Source organism: Miscanthus floridulus, chromosome 1 (assembly GCF_019320115.1).
Source record: "Miscanthus floridulus cultivar M001 chromosome 1, ASM1932011v1, whole genome shotgun sequence".
Taxonomy (NCBI): domain Eukaryota; kingdom Viridiplantae; phylum Streptophyta; class Magnoliopsida; order Poales; family Poaceae; genus Miscanthus; species Miscanthus floridulus.
Genome location: NC_089580.1, coordinates 59,583,310 through 59,606,813, shown reverse-complemented (window position 1 = coordinate 59,606,813; position 23,504 = coordinate 59,583,310). Strand labels below are relative to the sequence as shown.

Genomic DNA, 23,504 nt, shown 5'->3' with positions numbered 1-23,504 from the left:
AACTGCGCCTCCTCCGGCCAACAAATCCGCCCCCGAGGGAGTTTGAACTCTGTCCGGTAGGGTGCAAAGCGCATAGCCAGATCAACTGGTCTAGTGTTCGCTTGCACATTAGCTAATTGCTTGAATGAATATTAGCTAATGTTCAAGCAATGGTCTTTGTCATGCAAATTATAGTTGTGGATACTATAAGCAAAAGCTAATGTTAATGATGCATTATTTGAGTTTTAATGCTACTAGAAGCATACAACATGCATAGGTAGTATATCCTTGTGTATCGGTAGCGGAAAAGGTTCATATGTTGATGGACAATTATCAGTGCTAAACTAAATGTTGAGTTCAACCAATTCTTATGAGACCTTATATGTGAATGACTTTGCTAATATGCAGCATGTCGTTTCCTTTAATTCATCATGAACAAATCTGCAATGTGTGGTTTCACCACAAAACATGTTGGTGAATGAGAGAACTGGCTATTCTAATACTAATTAACTAGTTAGTTATTCTCAACCTTCACAACACACTTCTAGAGGAGAGGTTTCTCTTCCAAATTCAGCACCTTATATGAATCCTAATGTTCACAATTAGGCTTCACATGTTACTAATAACTCTAGCCAAATCAATGAAAATATAACAAGCATGTATTCACATTTACACGCCAATGCAACATTAGGTTTGCCCCCTATTCAATCACAGAGTTTTGACATTACTTACCATTCATTGCCGAAAACATGACTACTACAACCTCCAGTATCTAGTGAACTATCATTATCATGATCTACAAATGACCGATTGGACCTTTGCTAATCAAGTCCAAAGGACCAACAACCAAAACTGGTGAAAGGACCTTCAAATGACTAGGGAGTGGGGGTTGAATAGCTTAATTTAAAATTGGGAATTTGGTGTTTTTGGCCTTATTCTAGATTGCAATGGTGATTTTGACCCTACTTTTTAAACTTTGTGATTTTGTCCTCGCGATTTTAAACTAAGTGCCTCTAGACACCAAATAAGACTTAGAACTTATTCGTCCTTAACCTTGTCACTCATCCTTTGAAAACCGAAATGAAATCCATCAATAGGGGCATGAAAACCACTTATTGCTCATTAATCAATCATTATTGTGACCTAACTCATAATGCCTCTACAAAACACACATTAGTCATGATGATTGTATCGTCATTAATCGCCAAAACCGAATTAGGAGCCTAGAGCTTTCATAGTGATCAATACCACACAATGAGACAAAGATATATCCCCATGGTTCGGTAACTTCCCGATTATCTACATCCACATTGAGGCAAGCCCGTGGATCATCGCTCCTCTATCAAGCATACAATCCTACAGGTTGGCTCCGATGTGGGCACTTGATCTTGAGCCGGTTCGATCACAAGGTGCTTCTCAGCCTTGATTCCACTAGAGTGGGTTTTTTGCCTCCTCCAGCAGGGATGAACCCAATAGCCCCTCACAAACACCTCCGGAGCACCTCATAATCTTCAATTGAGTGGCTCGGCAGAGTACCGTTGCTCCAAGCCGCCTAGGTGACGGCAACCATCAAGAGTAACAAGCAAACCCACAACAAACTTGATCTCTAGTGCCACACTACCACTCGATGCAATCTCTCAAGCAAATGCACTATGATCAATCCATTCTCGCCAAAGAATGCAATCACTAGCAAGCCAATGTGAGTAGAGGCTTAACTCAAATTCTAGTGTGTATCCAGCAAGGGGGGCCAAGGGATGTGCCATGCACGACCATACCCTCTATTTATAATCCAGAAACAAATCTAGCCGTTGAAAACTTGGTAGGCTAAAAAGTGTGCATCGGAGAGCCTCGGTGCACACAGGAGTTCCCACATGGGAGCTTTCAAACAGTAACTTGAACAGTTAAGGGCCCGTTTGGTAGGTATTCAGATTCTCCTAGAAACGTTTTAGATCCAGATTCTCTCCAGAAACGTTTCTCTGTTGAAATAGGAAACATTTGGTAAGAATCGATGAAATGTTTGGCTATTGATCCAGATTCTCCTTGAAATGAACTCGAATCACTGCGAAACACCTAATTGGGTGATTCTCGTTCCTAGTAAAAAAACAAGAAACGTAACATTTCTCTGGGAATCCGAAACGTTTCTGTCACCTATTTGGGTGTTTGACAGCGATTCTCTGAGAATCTGAAATGTTTCTGTCATCCAAACATGACCTAAATTAAACTAACCGTTCAACTCCGGTGAGCTTTCCCAAGAGCTCTTGTGCTCATTAGCTCATGGTGCAGATCGAATGGCTCCGGTTAGTGCAAAAAAATACTCCATTGAGCTCCTTTTCACAATCCTTTTAAAATGACAACTTAAACAGGTCTCCCATGAGAATAAAATTTTAGTAGTCCATGGAAATATAAAATGTCGTTCTCTCATCTATTAAAATTTGCTGAACTGAATGAGCTAGCAGAGGTGTTCCATGGCAGCAATTTGCTGACCTGGATTTATACGAGCAAGCAGAGGTATCCTTAGAGAGGTGCCCTAATTGCGTTGCACTGCACCGGACACACGTGAAGGGCCGGGCCGGCACGCGCCCGTGCATTGCGCGATCCAGTTCAGTAGTCCCACCGTCCCCGTGCCATGTTCGCACGCTGACCGAAACCTCAGAACCAAGATTGCACGCGACCAACACGTCGTTGGATCAAAAGTGCGACTGGCACATCAAAAGCGAGTCCGGCCGTTCAGCCGTCTCATCGGCGGCTCCAAGCACTGAAGCACCAGCACCAGCACCAGCACCAGCACCAGCACCACACAGCGTGGCGAACAATGAACATTCGAAAAGCTGATGCTACCGCTGCTCCGCTAGCATAAAACAGTGCGCCCGAGCGCGATGATGCAGCGACGATGACACCACCGTTTTATCATGCTGTCCTTGTAGAAGGGCGAGGACCCAAGGGATAGATGCAAAGCTCCGCTCCTTGTTGATGCTTTCGGTTCAAGCGATCTGAGCACCCATGATCACTGCAATTTTGGTTTGGGATCCCTTTCAGTTCAGTGTGTGTGTGGGTGGGGGTGGGGGCGCGAATTCTCAAATACAATCATTCCAGCCATTGCTCTCCTGGTCAATGCATAGTTAATGGTTTGCTTGCTGTTAGATCCGACGATCTGACATCACTCAGGTCAGATGGGACACCATGGTACCAGGGCCGTCCCTTGGCACGTGCAACGTGTGCGACGGTACAGGGCCTCCACTTTTCAGGTATATATACGTATATATGTATTGCTTGGTAAATAAGAACGTACAGCAGTAGCTTTGGCCTTTGGCCCATTAGCAAAGCGACGTGTACAACAATTGACCAAAGCCCAATAAACAATGGCTTGTTGCCCGGCCGCTGTTCAGTTGGCAATGTTGCCGATCCCAATTCCCCAACTGAATCAGATCGCAAATCTTAGGTCTCACGTACTACCTCTCGACGTCTCGTCTCGTGTCGCCGCCATCGCCTGACGCCGTACCGGCCGCCGGCAGCGTTTCGCGAGTGACAGGGCGTGAGCCGTGACGATCTAGCTGCAACCGCAACAGCGAGAGCGAGGCGCTAAGGCCCTGAAGGTAATATAAATCATTCATATTTATTTTTCAATTCATTCACTGGTAACTCTACAAAAAAATGGCAGATACTAAAAGAAAACATAACTGGACTGACTCTCAAGTCAGTTTCAGCTACACGATGGGAGAGTCGCATTGATAGTGTTAAAGCTATCAGGTTTCAGTGTGCAGACATTCGGGAGGCTCTACTTCAGGTATCCAACATTTTCATATTGGTACTGATTTAATAATGTACTTTTGTTGGTTATCTCATATATTAAAAATGTTTTCCTTCTTTTAATTTAGGTATCTGATATTGATAACGATCCAGCAAAGAGTAGTGAGGCTAAAGGTTTGGCAAATAATGAACTTGGACAATATGACTTTATAGTGGCAGTTGCTATTTGGTATGAGGTACTGTATGCTGCTAATTTGGTAAGCAAACAAATGCAAGAAAAGGATATGCTTATTGATGTTGCTATCAAGAAAGTGAAAGGGCTTATTTCTTTCTTCGAGGGCTATAAGGAAACTGGTTTCTTACAAGCTTTGGAGTCGGCCAAAGAAATTGCACTTGAGATGGATATTGGTACTACATTCACTAAAAAAAGAAAAATTACAAGAAAGAGGCATCACGATGAGAACCCAGAAGACACAAATATTGCCACAATGTCTCCAGAGGAGTTATTTAGAATAGAGTATTTTAACACTCTTATTGATCAAGCTATTGTCTCTCTGGAAACAAGATTTGAGCAGTACCAAGAATACCAAAAAAATTTTGGTTTCTTATTTACTTCGGAAACATTGCGGTCGTTGGATAACCAAAGCTTGAAGTCTTCTTGTGATAATCTTGAGGCTGTCCTTAAAAAGGATGAAAAATCTGATATTGATGCCAAAGAACTATATATGGAGCTGAAGTTTCTACAAGACTTCATTCCAGAAGAAAGAATGGGGCCTGTTGAAATTTTGCGGTTTTTAAAGGAGCATGGTTGTTTTCCTAATGCAACTATTGCATATAGAGTTTTGTTGACTATTCCTGTGACTGTTGCATCAGCAGAGCGAAGCTTTTCTAAGTTAAAGCTATTGAAGACTTATTTGCGTTCTACAATGACACAAGAAAGACTTAATGATTTGGCTATAATAGCACTTGAAGGTGAACTGTTGGAGAAGATTGATTATGAGCATATTATTGAAGACTTCATTTCAAAGAACACTAAAAGAATGATGTTATTCAAGTAAAGATTATGTAATATAGGTATCATTCTTGAATCTTGATATATATTTTATTGCAACATACTGCATGCTTTATAATATCGTATATTTAGTTTTTTTTTCTAGGCTAATAGGCCTCATTTCTTAGTATCGTACAGGGCCTCTAATTTTCCCGGGACGGCCCTGATGGTACAAGGATTAGAATACACTTTTTTTCTTTCCGTTTTTTTCGTGGTGATAAGATGCCAAAGAATGGGGGCCTTTTATCATGGATTGTTATCATCATTACAACACAATACCTGAGCAGTCAGCGAGAGGAAAATGTACGTCTGCAGTGGATCCCCCACTTTTGGCGGGGGCAATACAAGGAGCATCTGAGGTTGCCGATTGTGTCGGCAGCAAGGAATGGATTCAGCCTTTTGGTCTTTTGATTTGATGTATTGTCCTCAAAAAGAATGAAGTCAGTTGGGGTCCTTCTAGCATTCGTCTATCGATACTGCCTTGCAGGCATCCAGGTAATTCAGTCGGCAGGTACCTAGGAGGAATTCTGGGAGTTCTTCATATGTGTTGCCCTGCATGAGGCAAATCATGAAATTAAAGCATGTACTATGAGAGTGAGAAAGAAACATAAATCTTCTGTGATCTCTACGGATGTATGCTCAACCTCAAGGCAATTTTCATGTGAACAGGCGTTTTGTGAATTAGCTAGATGCACGATCGGTTACCTGTACCAAGAAGGCCATTTCGATCACCAGATTGTTCAAGTAGCCAAGCACTAGGCTCACGACACCTCGTGCCACTGTTGATGAACCTATATCAACTCCAAGCTGGAAAATTACAGGCAAAGCTGTTCAGAGCTGAATATAGCTTCTGGGATCATAGAGAACATATATTTATGTCGTAACATGCAACGTTGTTAGAAAAGTAAGTTAAAATCCAACGGATATGTAACAAGTCAAAAGCAACCTCCAGAATATTTGTCGTCCTTATCAAAAAAGAAGATATAGTAGTGGTAAAAGAAATTGAAGCAGACATTACTTTTGCCGTTGTATACTATGCAGGGAGAAATATAAACATAACAAGTCAAATTAACGGCTCCAAATCCAGTAGGAACGAAAAGCACAATTCAATTGGGTTCAAAAAAAAAAAGGCACACTTCAAGGCTGCATTGGGATGATAAATAATAATGCAACAAGAGAAGCTAATATATGACATGCTTATAGCTTACCTCCAAATAGTTGTTTCCACGGAAATAATTGATTTCTAATGCTTGTCCAATCAAGCAAGCTTTCTTGCCAACACTCTGTTTAACAATCCAAGATCCCTAAATGGACACACATTCCAAACATAAGACATCGACAGTTTACTGAGTACAGCTTAAAACAAATCAAATAAGGCTCAAAGTGCAAAACAAACCTTTGAGATGTAAGGGATGAGCTTGAACCTTGAATTTCTGAATGCATCATCTCCGTTTACAAATCTTTCAAGCAGAGGGACCTTTTCTAATGGTGTATCCATCATATAATACAAAGCTAAGCTGTATGTGGTTGAACCAGGAACCTGTATCCATCCGATTATAAGCAAGGAATTAAATCGTTATACAGCATGTGACATGTGAAGTATCAACCCATATATACACCACAAAAATATCTCACCTGTATGTTTACAACGAAGAAGAAATTGGTGCCTCCTTGTGCTGCGCATTTCTACATAAAAGCTATTGGTAAATATCTTCATTACTGCTGATGAAACAAAATTACTGGCTTTAGCATAAGATACCTGGACTAGTCCCCCAGGGCGACCAGCTAGATCATCCTCACGCTTATCAGACTTTATCCAATCAGCACCTACCATTTGCATCAGGGTACTATTTGCCTTGATCTGTCAAAGTTACACGTAAGTTGTATCAGCATCATTATGGTAACTTCAACCAACCATTTAGGATTTATATTGAACCGCGGTGTTTCCCTACAGTCTACTTTTCGAAAAGGTAGCAGTAGCGATAACATGGCTAGTGACAATTATCCTGTAAGGTGCCCTTCCCCACAGTAATCCACTACCAAAGAGGTTCAGGTTGTTTTGCACCAAACTAAGATATTTATTTATTTTTTACAGGAATTGATCTTTGCAGCATATCAAACAACCTTTAGACGATCGTGCAAATAAGTCTCTCCCCGGATTAAGAATGTCGTAGGATCTGTCATTGCCCAAGTAGAAGGTACTGTATAGCTCGAATCTTTGGGAAGAGTATATCCATAGCAACATGGCCCATTATCAGCATCTGCAGCTCCCTGTAAGTCAACGTATCCTCTTTTCTGGACTAAAATAGAGGAAAAGGAGGAGAGGAAAGATCAAAACTAGAACAAAAGAAAGAAAAAAACATTGGTCATTGGGCAGTAACTGTAACACACCTGCAAGATCATGCAACCTTTTCACAAAAACAGCAGCTGTGGACAATTTAGCATGACGCTGATCCTGCGGAAGAAATGCCAAAACATTAGAAATGACATGTAAAAATAGTTACAACTTTGTATGTCCTGTTAAGTAATGCCATTCTTTGTAATTAAGTTGCTGCTCACAGTTCACTGTTCTGACATAAAAGGTTCCACCTTTTCAAGCATGGACACATCAGTATGCTCAACTCTTATTCTAATTGTTGAAAATGTAGAAGCTATAGTATGTACTAAGAGGGCTGCAAGCACACTCAATGTAAGCTGAATATTCAGAGCGAACTTTTTTTTTATGGGTCATTCAACATTATTTGTCTCTAAATTTGAATGTCACAGAATTTTCAAGGGGAAAAAATAGGTCGTCAGCATATTGATATAAACCACACAGACACATCTTTACTATGACCAGAAGATAAATAGTACCAGATGTAGAAGAACTGACTTTGTGAATAAGAACAATGGTAAGTTATTAGCATGGAACTTTGATCATGCAAATACAATGAACTCACCCAAGCATGTGTGCTCTCATCAGAAGGAAACATAACTTCCCTCTGATCATATTCTGATTCATCTGGCACATCAAAGAACTCGTCTGCCGCATCATTAAGTTGAACAAAGGAACTGGTACTGCTTAAGTGCCTGTTAGAACCACCCACTGATCCTTCAGTAGGACCCTCAAGTCTTCTGTTCTCATTTTCTTGCTGAATTTCCAAATTTATTCGCTGATTTTCACCTTGTGGTAGTCCCATGTCCCTGGTCAACTCACCAGATGAGAACTCCATGCAAGCACAATTACCATTTTTTGCTCGGAAGAATTCTCGTAGTGCTGAAAAAATGTAAGTTCGCAGAGTATTATCGAAATTTGCAAAAAGAGAAATTTCATGGTTGCATCAGGCAAAGATGTATTGACGTAATACAAGACATACCTGCTACTCTGCCTAGCATACGTATAGTGATATATTTGGCAGATGATGTAAACAGATACGACTTCCAGAATTTCCAATCTATGGCAAGCATGTGCTTTACAACTGATTGTCTTCCTTGATTGACTGGTGATATTACATAACCTCCACCTAAATATTCAAAAAGGCACATATCAATTAAGTGTAAGCAAATACAATAGCAAGTTTAGTTCCCACAGAAATTTTGACTGAAAGTAAAGCATACATTACTTTTAAGACATGCACGGATGTAGCCTCTCTCAGGACGACATTTGTAGTGGAAAACTGAGTGGTATAGAATTACTGAAAATTCAAGATTAGTGTCAAATCTAGATAACTGCAAGTGAAATATATATATCACTTTTTGTCAAACAATAGTACCGTAAGTTCCATCATCTTCTCGCCTCCAATATCGTCTAAGTAATAGATCTCTCTTTCTCATTCCCCTGAAAACTAAATATAATGCAATTACAACTTAATAACAAATCATGCATATAAAAATAGCAGGATAATCAATCCAGCACCAGACCATGGTAACCAGTCGCCTCTTAATTTCTTGTGGATTATGTCTGTATGCCCATCAAGATGCTCGACCACCTTTCCTTCCCGCAAACAGAAGTCCCATCTAAAAAATGATCTCAGCTATTATTTGGTTGAAAAAAAATTAAGTCAGGCGTATGCAAATCATTGTCATCTGGCCTTGAGTTTATTACTGAGAGAACAGTAGAGCAGGTAGTTAACTAAACACATTGGAAATATAACTAACAGTCTAAAAAACCTAGAGCAGTCCAGGAGGAACTAGGTGGCATTTTATTAAGAACAAAATACAGGTTCTCGACGAGTTTCTCTACTTTAGCTAGTACACATGAACTGTTAATGCCAAGTTTGAGTGTAACACTAATAATCTCAGGTTTAGAATAGATGCTAGTTTAGGAAGTTGTTTAAGCCGCCACCTATTTGTTGCTTGTTGGTACCACTTTTAGAAAGCTAGGTGAGTATCAACAGGGACAAACTATGTAAAAAGCAATGTACTCATTCCCTCTCTAGATACATTACGTAAGCTTTATTTTGGAGAAACAAAAGCTATAGCAATGTACTCATTTCCTCTCCTCCTGAAGTGACTTGGATCATGCCAGTTCCACATTTGATTTTGTCTATCTGGCTGGTGCAGGCAAGCAAGTGGTTGGTTTAGGTCTTTAGGACTTCCAATCCTCTAGCTTGTTTGGACGGGTGGAACATGGCAGAAGGTTAACTTTGAGTCCTTGTGTTCTATGGGAGTATTGTCCTTGTTGTACAGAGTTTAATACCTCATATGAATCAGGAAAGACACACTGTGGGCATGCATAAACAATGTGTCAACACGATTTTTAAGAAATAAAACTAGAATGTAATTCAGCGGAATAGGTGCATTAAAGAAGCTTTAAGTTGATGAGGTGAAAGTTCATTTTCTTCTTTCACAAGGCAGAAGAATTCAGTGAAGTCGCAAGCTTAATTCCTATTGCATACATCCAACAGTCACTCGATACAGTTTTTTTTTCATATTTTCTGTAAGCAGCAGATCATCAACTTCCAGCGTAAGTTGTGTTATGGGCATGTGAATACCAGAAGTGCACACTAATGCTTTTACGCATATTGACAAAATGTACTGCAATTTTTTTTCATAAATCAAAAGCTTGAGCATGGGAACAACTGTCTTACTCAGATCTTGATTGGCCAAGGGACATTAGAGTCTGGAAGACAGCCTCAGAATTCGCATCAACCACACCAACTGCCATTATAGCCGGATGATCATCCCAATACTGACGAAACAAGCAAACTATTGTGAATTTAACAATACATCCATACGCATGCACAATGCATTGCTGAGAATAAGATATACCTTCCCACGAGAGCCACCATCGTTTGCCTCAGTAAACAAACGTAAACCTAAAGCAAGTAAATTGGATTTTAGCAGAAATTTCATTGATGGAAACAAAGAAATCTATATCATTACCATTTTTACAGCCAAATATTGTCCATGGAGAAGGTGCAATAACATCAGATGCCATTGGATCGTTATGAGCAGATGAAAATAAAGTCCAATCTGATAAAATTTTCACACAAAGAGAAAATAAGAACAGTGTGGCATTAAAGAGCACAAGAAATCTGTTACTTCTACAAACATTGATTATTTTACTAAAATTACTCATTCAACTGAAAACTATATAAGTTACCTATTGAGTGCATGCGGCTATTGCGGCGGCTCAACCTGCAATGCCATAGTAGCCAATTAGACAAATAGAGAAGCTACATATACTATTACATAAATTATGAATATAAATTATAATGCCATTTCTACCCAAAAAATACTTATAACATCACATAGAGCAAATAATTGCAATGGCTAGCATCCTACAGGCAATCAGTCAAACTCAGTCAGACCAAGACATATGTTCAAGTGTAACATATTAGGGTTGGGGGTTTGCTTAACACTCAGCCTCCAAACGCGTCACGGTATCAATGATTCTTTTAACTGCGCAAGACACAGAAACCGTGAGAATGAACTACCGCTCACGTTTTCTGTGCCACGGGCTGGAGGCCGCGGTCGCGATACCGCATTGCAGTCCCAAACACGCCCTAAGACTCAGGAACCACCCCCTTGGTGCTACATCCATTTCCGAGGTCTAAAATTCAATTAGCACCCTGCCCTGGGACAAGCTATAGATGCATAGCAACTCATTTGGATTCAGCCTTCCTTCACATGGGGAAAAAAATCTAGAGTTACTATGCATGGCCCACATGACATTATATGCAGCTACTAACTGTAGGATTTGAGTGTGAGTATAACACACCTCTACCCAACTTGAGCCACAATAGCCACTCCAACTGGACAAGGGTTTAACAAGAAGCAAATCAGGATAATTAAAACTATAGCTCTGCATCGCATCCCTTTTAATCATCAAAAACATCTTCTCCAAGTATCAATTGAAACAAAAAGATGTCATGGCGATTGCACCACCCTAACAATGATTTGTGTTCAGCATAATAGCATATCCCTACCTTGCAGAAAAAGGGACAGCATGGCACATCACCATATTTACGGTTGTTTTCAGGCATTAACAAGAATTTATAGCATACACAAAACAAGTCTTATGTTATTAATATTCCTGATTCCTAAGACCAATGTATCTCAACCATCAGATAACATCCTTTACACTTTAATCTGCATAAATTTTGAACTGCAACTACCAAAGAAAAACTGATCAAGCCAAAGCAACATAAAACTAACTTAATTATATGAATGTTCCCGCAGTCACTGTTACAACAATCCGTCAACTAAGCAATCCCACAACTCAACTAGCTTTTTATAACACTGCTTCCAGTTCATATGCTGAATAAATTACAAAACCAAGTGTGATCTGCAGGTACCTGAAAGCCTGCCATCTCCTGTGTGAACAAGCAACAATGTGCTCATCTTTTCTAGGGGACTGCTAACAGAATGGAAAACATGTGAGTGTTTTATGGAACAATATGATAGCAAGTGGAACAATAAAATAAGCAAAACTACAACCTTTAAGGCAGACTCCATTAAGCACCTGATCCACCTAGCTGCTTCTTCTGAACTTCTCGCACCCAACTTGAAAACATTGGTGAACAGACAAAGGGAAATCTTACTATCACAAACCAAGCAGAGCAATACAAGCTGTCCAATGAAGGGAGTCGAACATTACTCCTTACCTTAAGTTGATCATAATGATTGGAAGCATTATAAAGTGTGAATATGTAAAAGTCCTGTCAAATAAAAGATGAGGAAAATGCTTAAGATAGTGTTTGCATAAGCCTTATATAAAGTAACAAAAAAAGAATAGGTCTTACACTCCTATGTAAACTTTCTCTGCCATTGTCTGTCACACGAATACATGAGTCAATTATTGCACTTCTAACAGGATCCTGCACCCAAAACGGAGAAAAAGGAAACTGTGTCATGGTTCAAAAGGACATAGAATTGGAAAACCAAAGTTTCATTCAAGAATTGAATGTAGCCCATAGATAGCTTCAAATATTCCTAGTCCAATTTAAGCTCGGAGTAGCACATAGACGATCAGCATTTATCCCAGTGATCTAGTTTATATTGCCAAGTCAGCATGCTGTAATAATCATAATCCCTTGCTCTCTTCCTAATTGCCTAAACATTGAGTAACAAACTGAGAATCAATGCAGGATTCTGCAATCGCGTATGTGGAGAGCCAAAAAAAAAGGTAGTACAGATGCCATATCCTTCAGAAGGGACAGCATGCGTGTTCCCTATATGGAAGCCACTCAAGACTCAGACAGAGGCAGTATAGAGTTCAATGAATGCAACCTTTCAACTTCAAATTTTAAGTACCATTAGTTTGATTCCACACAACAGAACCTGATTTCAACATTCTGATAATTGAATTGAACAACACTTTTTTTTTCCTCCTAAATCTTAACACGTTGCGTGAAGGTACGAACCATGACACTTGTTGTCTCAGCAACCATTGTCCCGATAAAAGAGCCTTGGACAAGACTTGGCTTACAAACAGTCCAAACTGGGTCTGGGACCACTGTTCTAGTGCCATTCCGGGTCAGGGCATCGAATTGCTTCCTACTTTCGGAGTGCCATTAATCCCGAGTATAATCCGAACAGAGGAGGAACAAACAGCGGCAGGCACGCGATGCAATTCACCTACCTACATAATTAGCATGCATTTATAACAACCCAACGGCCGTGTAACGAACAGAAACCAACCCCAAATCAACTTCTCTTCATCAGAATTACCATCCCAATTCCATTCCAGCACCGGAACAGATCACCAGGACGATGGAGGAAAGCGTCAGGGCCGATCGAGCGATTGCGTTCACGGAACGGACAAACGCCCAGGATCCCCACCAACCAACCCCAAAATGCGAGGAAAAATCAAGGCGATTCCCCCCGCCAACACAACACAGAGGAGAAAACCACCGGTACATGGAGACGAGGCGGCGTGCGTTACCTCGCGCTTGGAGGATGGCGCGGACTTGAAGCAGCGGAGCGCAGCGTCCTCGAGCACGAAGTAGCGCTTGCGCGAGTACTGCAGCCCGAACCGGTTGGATCGGATCAGGTACAGCCAGCCCTCCATCCGCATCCCCTCCTCCCCGCCACCACCGGCAGCGGCAGCCACGTCAGGCAGCGGCGGCGTCGCCGTCGCAGCAGGCGGCGCCCCCACCGCCGCCGTGTCCTCCACGACCGCTACCTCCGCCCCGCCAGCCATTCGCCCCACCGCGCTGGCTCCCCCGCCGAATTCGACCCCCCGGGACGGGCCCCCTCCTCTCGCCAAGGACGACGAGCCCGCAGCAGCGCGCGCGCCTCGCCTCGCTTGGGATTGGCTTGGCTTGCGGCCGCGGGGCACCTTCTCCCTGCGCTGCGCTTTTGTTTGTTTTGTTCTCCGTAGTCGAATTGAATTGAGCGCAGGCAGGTAGGGGTTGCCAGAGGCCCCGCCCAGCCCCCGAGCGAGTAGTAGGACGGGCGGAGGCCCGTCTGCCCGCGTGGGTCCCGCCGATGGTGGGCCCCTGCCGTGCTTTTCTTTTCTTTTGTTTCTCTCTGATGGATGAGCTGTTACTTCCGCTGGCGCGCGCTCTCTCCCTCCTCCTCACAATCAGAGAGAGGAGAGAGGAGAGGAAGAGGATGACGCAAACGATGAAATGAAGGAGAGAGAGAGACCGTGATGAAAGGGTCGGGAATCGGGATTCTGCCTACACCTGCGTGCGTGCCTCGGAATTTTCGGTGGAAAACGAGCACGCTGGCCGGAAAAAAACCGGCTGATGACGCCGATTTGTCGTGAAAGAAAAATACCTTAATTTTACTGAAATAGTACGTTGATAAGTTCACGCGAATAGGGCGAGGGCTCTGGTGATGATGACGAGTACATCTGCGAGAAAGAGTCGGGGGTCATTTGATTTGGTGAAGGCGTGGAGGACGCGGTGGCAAATTGGCGAGTCAAGAATTCCCCAACCATTTTGGATTTTGAGGAAAGGGTTTATTTTGAGGTGGTAAATGAACCCTTTGCTTCTTCACCTTCTGTGATTTTTTTTTCTGTTCTGAATAGTCATCACTTTTTTTTCCGAATAATGGCAATTCATCTATTTTGTCCGATAACGACCAGTCGACCAGATGGCGGGAACCAAGTCGACGTGGCACTGATGACAGGTTGAAGCTTGCGCACATAAATTTTGTAGATATATGTCTAGTAGGTAGATACTCCTATTTATTTTTGACATGTCTGGTATGGTACGAGGGAAGGGGAAAAAGAATTCCCACCGACACATTTAGGCCTCGTTCGTTTCAAAGGGAATGACTCCCTAAAAATATTCCTGGCTGGATTTGTTATCTAATTTGAATAAGCTCGAGTGAATAGGAATTATTCCTAGACTGGATTCAGCTGAAACGAACGAGCCCTTATGATGTTTCAAAGTACTAGTGACATGTAAAGCTAGTTGACTTGTTTGGCTTTAAATTTTGACTGAAACTAACTGAAAAATACTGTTTTAACTGAATTATTTTAAAAAAAAACAATATTTCGACTGAAAAAAAGAAGACGAACAAACCGGTTTCTAGATAAGCCCAACGAGGCCGTTATGTTTGGCAAACCAAGACACTCACCATATGGTCTATCTACACACTATCTACACACGTTTTACCCCTTCGATTCCTTCCTTGATCGTGAGATCGAATTGAAACAGCATCGCACAGTATTTTTCCAATCCCGTCCCAGACAAGAAAAGATAGCCATGCACCTTTAGTTTATGATGATGACTGTGTTGCCGTCTTTGCACTTGCACCGCCGCACGCCACCGCACCCGGCAACCAACGGTGCAATAGCGATAGAACTCGGATCAATCGCTGAAGATTCATCGTATACGAGTAGTGTGTCCGTACATGGCTACCAAATAACTAAATTTTTTTACTAAAAATATATGGATCGTATGATAAGATAACAATATTGTAAAATTAAATTAGACGTTAAAGTGCCATTTAATCAAAAAGCAAAGTTCGTGAAATTTTCACGATCACGGAGAGCACGGTGTCACATGCTCACCAACTCTACTGTATAGACTTTTCCGCGCGTTGCAACGGGAACAAATAATACCCTGAATAATTTGAGCATGAACGTGTTGTATTGTTAAAAAAACGTTCGGAATGTTAATATTATAATTGAATTTTATGTATGGCTAAAATTCTCATTGATGTTTGCAATCATTAAGGTATGCAGTTATAGTATTATACATTTGTCATGTGGGTATATATAGAATTCTATGATACTATGTCACACGAGTAAAACATATAAAAATCTTATGACGTACAATTAATCTCTGGACTCATACCTACAATCTCTGGACTCATGACAACTAAATGTACTCCCTCCATCCCAAAAAAACCGTTGTTTTAGAAATGAATCTAGAGAAGTAGATTGAAAAACTGATGTAACCAAGATCCAGCAATTAATTTCTTCTTTATGAAATAGTAATGTGGTTTAAATTACCAGCACAAAAACTCAGGGAAGTCCACCCAACTTCTTATACCGAGTAAAAAAGTTCACTTCATATGTTAGAAATTGATCTGGCTATCTAATTCACTTTCAAAAAATATCAATACAGAACACAGGCACCATGGAGTTGATATCAGAATACTGTTAGTAAATTGGAGCAATAATAATAACAGTGCTGACATATTTATATCTTCAACAGCACCATGCTTAATTAGTGCTTGGTGTCTGATTGGGGTCTTCTTGCATACGCGGCGCTGGTGGCAGCCTACGCGACCACGCCCAGGCTGGGCCCGGGTTGCCGTTCTCGCGCCAGGGCAGAGTCAAGGGCCAGGGTCGTTTGGTGCCCGTGCCCACGCCGCCACCTAACCATTGCCAGGCGCCCACGTCGTGGTCTCCCGCTGCGCGATGGCTTCGACAACTAACTGGGGTGGAGGAAAGATTTGGATTAGATTGAAAACTGAATTAAACCTTAGAATAAGAAAACCATTCTTCTCTTATTTTGATGCTGCTGGTGGCCGCCACACGATAAGGTGACTTCAATTTCATCATCAGCATTCCCCTAATGCAGAGTTCTGAAATCAGCACGTAAGCAAATTTTCTTGAGTGGGAAACTTTCAGTGCACAGAACATTCAGTGCAACGCACACAGAACTGCAAGCGCAGATGCAGTAAAGGACATGGGTGTGCACATGTGCGCGTGATAATCTTTGAAAGGGAACGAAGTTAGCAGGCATAAATACATGTCCGACCACCTTCGTGTGGGCCGACATCATGTTGCAAGGGTGATACATCTATGTGATGTTATTAAAGAATCATCTTAACCATTCTCTACATTTATGTGCGTTACCTGCTGGAAGAAAGGGATCATCATCGCCACCACCCGCTATGACCGGCACTGCTGAGTGTTGCCATGATGCACTTTGTTCCCATCATTACTGCATCAAAGAAAGGCACTTTGATCAGCAAACCAAGAGGTACGGTGAAACTAAGATGGTTAGAAACAAAAGAGATAAGCATATACAAATGCTTACTGTTAAGCTACCAAGGCAGCCAGAAAACATCAATATAGTTAGCGTCTTTTTTCTAATGCAACGATTTGCATGGCATATTAGTTGGAGATAGGGTACAACGTTAACTCATTATCATATTCATATTGCTCCAAACCAAATCATTGAAATGATGCAACGGTTTGCATGTTGTGTTAACTGCAGACAGGGTACTGCTCACCTACATTTGCCACACCATTGTACCTACACTGAATCACCCATCTTCAACACGTCATCCATTACAGTACAGAAGGCTGCAATCGTGATGTTTGAAACATCAATATTACATAAGTCTATAATAAAGATTCAAAACACATGCAGATCTAAACTTTTTTCTTCAGATTCAAGCCAACTAAATCACATGCAGCCGAACTATTGTATTCTAATATCATACAGGGATAAACTATGACTCAGAAGTTCATAAAGGTGAATTCATAATCACTAGAATGGTATAACTGAGACAGTGCACAGTTGCCCACTTTGCGTTCTCATTCAGAAATAAATTAGAACATGTCAATTTGATATTCTCGATTATCTATTATATTCTTGTTCACATCATAAAAAATGGTCATTAACCTTCACAATTTTGCGTGACAAGTAAGCAACTTCTAGCTTTGTGTCCTGACCGTCAGTAAAACATAAGTTCGGTGACTTACTGCCAAAAGAAAGCTGACATATCTGAAAAAAACCTAAGCACCTGAACCTCATCAAACGTATCTGCTACTGCATAGTGGATTTAGAAACAGGTAAGCACATGGGAAAAAAGCTCTAAGTTTTCCCTACCTGACCATATCGTTTAGTAACCGATGGATGAGCTTTCTTTATTTATCTGATATGCTTTTAAGTAGCTGATGTTCTTCTGTTTATCTTAGACAACTCAAGACATGTACTAATTCATCAACTGTAATGTAAATGTGCAAGCATGATCTATGACTAAAAATTTAGAACAAATGGAGTACTCTTAATTTTATCCAATATTTATGTTTTATCATTGTTTTTTTCTTATAAAGAAGCCAATATAAAATCATGCTAAATAATTAATGTTTATACTTTGGTTCAAGAAAAAAATGTTTATACTTACATGCATCTTAGTTGAATATAACATGAATAGAACACTTGCAAAAAGCTCAAAAAAATGTTGTACAATAGGAAGATGTTACTGGAGAAGATGCAAGCTCATGGGGAACATACCGCAGATACATCAGACATGTATACATTCAGACAGTGGGCAAGCAGGAAGAAAACAGTAATGGAACTCTCAACTCTGTAACATTAATCTTTATAAACAGCATGTGATAATTAGTTAATCACAGAACATTACCTCTGCACAGTCATATTCTTGCAATCTCCAGTCAACCTTCTTCACATCTCTGCAGCTTACGCAAAATTGTGTTGACTTTATTCCTGCAAGAATTATATTCACATTTCATATTTATATTCAAAATTCAGATTAAATTATTATTTCAAACTTGATGAAAACAAGAAACAATAATATTTCAAACTTCTTATTGTTACGATCAAAGAAGAGCCGACTACAGCTTGCATATCTATATAATATTAGAACCTAAAGAAGAAATGTCCTCACGTATCTATATGCTCAGAAGCACCATTGAAGAAGCAAAGTTCAGATTTTGGCAAACTGAGCAGTCATCTCTAGATAATAAAAAAGGGCCATCTCTACGACTCTACCTGGGCGCCGCGGAGATCGGGTGCAGCGTCATCCAAGAGCTCCTTCCAAGTGAAGACCATGGCGAGGAAGATGTTGACAGCGTGAGCAATCCGAGAGTCCGCCGTGATCGATGACCAGATGGAGGCCGTGATTGGACGCTAAAACGGAGAACACTTGTAATTGGATCAGATCCCAATAAACATAATCTGCAAAGCAGATCAAAGCACACACAACTGCAAGCACGCATCCAATAAAGGACATTTGGTGTGCACATGAACGTCTGATAATCTTTGAACGGGATCAAAGTTAGTTCGCAGCGAAGAGAAGGGGTGGCATACCTATTGGGCGCTCGTTTCCGGCTAGCTATTGGCGCCTGGCGGCGTGGAGCAGCAACGACGCGAAGCAGCGAGCCAGCGACGGCAGGGCAGGTCGTGGAGGTGGTGCTATTTTTTGACCGGACAATGCGCATAAAAGTAAATTCTTCAGGAAGCCCCATTTATTCCTAAGCTAAGAGCAGGGGCACTACAAGTAAATTCTTGGTGCAGTGGCAGTGTGCCACCAAGGATAGCCAGTGGGGACATGAAGTGGTTGTCCATTAAGCGATCTAAACATGACAGTTTGATTTTGGAGAAAAGGGTTAACTTCTATCTAACATATTATTATCTATAAAATATTTGTCCAATGGAACTTACAGAAATGTCATGGACAGAGTGCTGGTTTTGGTGGCTTTACCGCTGCTATGTCCAAGCTTCCATATTGGGTAATGTCGGGGACCTAATATCGGGGTACCCAAGGAGGTGGAACTAATAACCATTGAACGTTAAAAACTTCTGGACAGACAAGGGCGCCGCTACGTTCCTTGCCCGAATGACGGGAGTTTGGTTCCGCCTCGCCCGACGCCTTTGGGCTAGCTCCGCCTCGCCCGAGGGCTTAGGGATAGACTCCGCCTCGCCCGACCCCCGAGGGCTAGGCTCGGTCTCGCCCAAGGGATAAGGTCCAGCTCTGCCTCGCCCGACCCCCGAGGGACGGGCTCGGTCTCGCCCGAGGGACGCCCACAGCACTGCTTCCTGCTCCGACCCCGCGACCGGGGCTCGTGGGAAGCCTGCTCACCGCTCTTCTCTGACCGGCGCACTGAGGGCCGACTGGAGCCATCCGACCAGGGACTCCCCGTTCGAAGGGAACCAGAAGACATGCGGAGAAAGGCAAGGCATGGCTCATAAGTCAAAACCACTAAACTGGAGTCCATACCCTACACCCCGACAGGAAAAGTACTACCAGGGAACGACGGGATGGGTGCTTTAGACCCTTCTAGGCGTAGCAGAGCCTGAATAGTATTGTGGGCGCGTGCTCTTCACCCTACAGAGTTGTGGGTGCCGCCTTCAGCCCTCGGGCATGAAACCCGACGTAGACATACGACAACCACTACGGTCTAGAAAAAGACTCGCGTCCTCCACAAATGACGGATATGCTATCACCACGATATGGTCCCAAGGGAGCGGCACCCACTTCATGGCCCCTTGGGTCCACCAGATCGGAGTATTCACTTCAGCCTCCGGACGCCCCCTCCGATCAAAAGGCTTTGCCCACAGCACTGCTTCCTGCTCCGACCCCGTGACTCCGACCCCACGACCGGGGCTCGCAGGAAGCTTGCTCACCACTCTTCTCCGACCGGCGCACTGAGGGCCGACTGGAGCCATCCGACCGGGGGCTCCCCATTCGGAGGGAACCAGAAGACGTGCGGAGAAAGGCAAGGCATGGCTCATAAGTCAAAACCACTGTACCAGAGTCCATACCCTACGCGGGACAGTACTCTATAGCCATCCTGATATTCTACAGTGGCATCGATAGTATTGTAGGCGCTTATCATCCTTTTGCACCCACCGGAATGGACAACAAGGCTTGGTAGACGTGAACAACAAGGCTAGGTAGCGTATGCATCTGAGCCCTCTCACTTGTAAAGTCGTCCCCTTCATCTATAAAAGGAGATGTGCTTCCTTCAACGAAGAGACCGACTCTGGACGAACAACACACATCACACATAGTCAAGCTGCTATCAGGCTCTTGACATCCTTTTGACTCTTCCATCAGAGACTTGGGACTAGTCCCTCTCTCGACCGTTTGTACCCCCTACTCTGAACCATTTTCGGTGCTAATAACACAAGCAGCAACAGACTGGACGTAGGGATATTTAGCCCGAACCAGTATATGTGTCCATTAGCGCACCATCTGGGCCTAACGCGCATAACTATAAATTTACTTACCGGTGCTTATTCGAAACACCGACAATTGGCGTGCTAGGTAGGGGACTTTGCGCATTCCAAATCAGGCCTTGGATGGCTAACCACGCAATCAACTGGGTCCCGGGCGCACGCGTGCGTTTCGGTGACCTTGATTTCATCGTCACACTGGGAGGAGAGCTGGCACTAGCCCACACGGCCGTCCAGTCTCTCCCTCCCATCAACTTCAGCTACCGGAGGCTTGAGGGCCAGCCTAGCGTCTCCCTTGGACCCCAGTCGTCCAGAGAGACCCTGCGCCACATCACCCTTTCTCTAGAATGCTCCACACGGTGTGCCTCGACGGCGTTTTCGTTCGGCCTCCGCAACGCTACGGCAACCGCTGGCCACCTTCTGGCACTATGCATGGTTTAGCCGCCTATGGACAGCGAGTTCATGGGGGCAATTGAACACGATTCGGAGACACTCCACGGGCTCCTCACAGAGGAACTAGAGTTGTCCTCCAGCTCTGACTCCAGCAGGGGGAGCCATCACCCTTCTCGGGAATGCTTCATGGTGCAAACCCCCGACAGGCACATCCAAAGCGTCTCCGGAGAGGAGGCAACCCCGACAGGCAACCCCCCACAGTTCGCTCGAGCCAGCCAGAATGTTGCCGCCGCGGCAATGCTTCTGCATGACCTGCCTGAGCCGAACGACCCTCGTGGATGAGCAATCCACCAGAACCTCTGGGCACTGTTGGAGACCGTCGCCATTCAACAAGCAGAGTGCTCCATATCATGACACCGACTCGTGACCTCGCTCCCCGTCCGAGAAACAAGGACGCAGCAGATGGGGCACTACACCCTGTCATCTCCACAACCACTGATTGCGGCACAAGAAGCCGCAACCGCACCTCATCTTGACTTGATGGCCACCCCGTGCCGACCACCTATCTATGCGTGGCTTAGGCCAAACCAAGATGCATGCAGTGTCGATCGAAGTCATAGCCCTTATAGCCTGGAACCACGGACCTTTGTCCAACACCCCCAGCAAGCACCTTTTCTACCGCGCTTCAACGGGGGCCGTGACAAAGGCAAGGCCAAGCGCCAGGATCAAGACAAAGGCCCCTCCACACAGAGGGGAAAGAAGAATAGAAAGGATCACCGCCGACCAGCCAACTCCACGTTGGCCGCCGCGGCAGATTACGCGGGCACTCAGCCCCAGCAGGACCCTCCGGGCCACTTCCACAATCTCATGGAGAGCCCGTGCACCAACCACAACTATCCTGTCAACCATCTCTACAAGGACTGCTAGCTCCTCAGGCGCCTACTGAGGTAGGCCGGCAGGCCAAAGGAAGAAAAATGCAAGGAGACAGCAACCGAAGAAGGGGGCGCAGTGGACAAGGATCCAGACGACTGGAGCACGAAGGGATCTAACCGAAAGCCTACCGACTGAAGGACAACAACGACGATGCTCTCTCTGACGACCTTGGAACAGCTATGTCTCTTCTTCTCTTCCTAAGTTTCAGTCTTACCTTTACTTAGCGAACGCTCCCGTAAGAGCACCCCGACCCAAACACTTTTCGGCTTGGGGAACTTGGGGGCTCCACTAGGGGGCTCTACTACCCCTTTGTTTTTGTTTTTACCCTAAGTACTCTTTTGGTTTTGTATGAAGAAACTCCTTCCTACCCTAACGAAGGGGTAGTTCATTCCTTTAAATTTACCTTACGTAGCTTTGCTTTAAAAATTCCGACTGATCGCACCCCGCCTTTTCCTATGGCTACAACCGGCCGACCCTCGCGGGCCATGCCCCGGGCTCGCAAAGTTGCGACCTATGGAACAAATGGGCAGGTACGAGATAGAAAGAATTTTAAAACAAAGTTATGCTAAGGGAGAACTAAGGAACGAAAGGGAACAAGCTTCCTCAAACAGAGCAACTCCATCACAAAAACAAAAACCGATTGCAGTCATTAAAACACACACGAACATTTTACACAGGGGTTCCCCCATGGACTTAAACTTTTTACATTTACTAACTACTTGTATTTAAAAAAAGGTATTAAACCGACCCGGCGGCATCTGCTGACACGCGCGACCGACGAAGGCGCAGGCTGCTCGCTCTCCGGCAGCACGACGTTTGACCCGGGGTCCCTCGAGGACCAGCTTCCACACCCGGGCTCGGCCTAGGAAAACAACATATATTCCATGGGATGGCTCAAAAAACTAAAACACAGCAGGCCGGAAGGGTAGTCCAGTCATCGACTGGAAGGTCTACCCATAAGAACAGGCGCCCGCTCATCAGCCTCTTCGGCCTACCTCTTCGACCGGAGCACTCGCTTCAGGCACCAGCCGTCTCCAAGCAGTCTCTCCAATCGGAAGGCTTGGCCCAAAACGCTGCTTCCTGCTCCGACCCCGTGACTCCGACCCCGCGATCGGGGCTCACGGGAAGCCTGCTCACCGCTCTTCTCCGACCGGCGCACTAAGGGCCGACTGGAACCATCCGATCGGGGGCTCCCTGTTTGGAAGGAACCAGAAGACATGCGGAGAAAGGCAAGGGGCCGCTAGAAACTCCCATACGGCATCAAGAAGTATTTGCAGTTTTAATACATGTACTACTACGGCCGCCGCGCCAAGCTCTCCATCGGCAACATCCGGGCATGTACATGGGCCAGTTCGTCTACTACGGCCGCCGCACCACGCTCTCCATCAGCAACATCCCACCGTGCCGCGGGATCTTCGAAGGCACCGTCATCCACAACGTCGAGCACCGCGCCGGCAAATGCGGTGCCCCTTCACCAGGGCGTTCAAGGACTACGCCATCATCATCAGCTCCAACCCCGACAGCGGCGTTGGGACAGGAGGCGCTTCCCGCCGAAGGAGGGCCGCAACAAACGACGGCAA

The 23,504-nt window shown here is 44.0% G+C and overlaps 2 protein-coding genes across 2 annotated transcripts; one reads left to right on the top strand and one right to left on the bottom strand.

Annotated features, from left to right (window-relative positions):
• Positions 1-3,149: 3,149 nt before the first annotated feature.
• LOC136457495 (uncharacterized) lies at positions 3,150-4,784 on the top strand. The gene is made up of 3 exons (XM_066457530.1): positions 3,150-3,224; positions 3,638-3,763; positions 3,855-4,784. Exons 1-3 carry the CDS (start codon positions 3,150-3,152, stop codon positions 4,782-4,784), a joined length of 1,131 nt encoding a protein of 376 aa, XP_066313627.1.
• Positions 4,785-4,801: 17 nt separating this feature from the next.
• Positions 4,802-13,614, bottom strand: LOC136527766 (protein ENHANCED DISEASE RESISTANCE 2-like). The gene is made up of 22 exons (XM_066520638.1): positions 13,146-13,614; positions 12,004-12,078; positions 11,866-11,919; positions 11,699-11,764; positions 11,557-11,615; positions 10,362-10,396; positions 10,142-10,231; positions 10,028-10,074; positions 9,847-9,947; positions 8,678-8,773; positions 8,530-8,594; positions 8,380-8,451; positions 8,134-8,280; positions 7,717-8,033; positions 7,169-7,232; positions 6,902-7,077; positions 6,537-6,638; positions 6,413-6,463; positions 6,174-6,317; positions 5,986-6,081; positions 5,483-5,584; positions 4,802-5,329 (listed from the first exon to the last, which is right to left on the bottom strand). Exons 1-22 carry the CDS (start codon positions 13,401-13,403, stop codon positions 5,234-5,236), a joined length of 2,313 nt encoding a protein of 770 aa, XP_066376735.1. The 5' UTR covers positions 13,404-13,614; the 3' UTR covers positions 4,802-5,233.
• Positions 13,615-23,504: the final 9,890 nt, after the last annotated feature.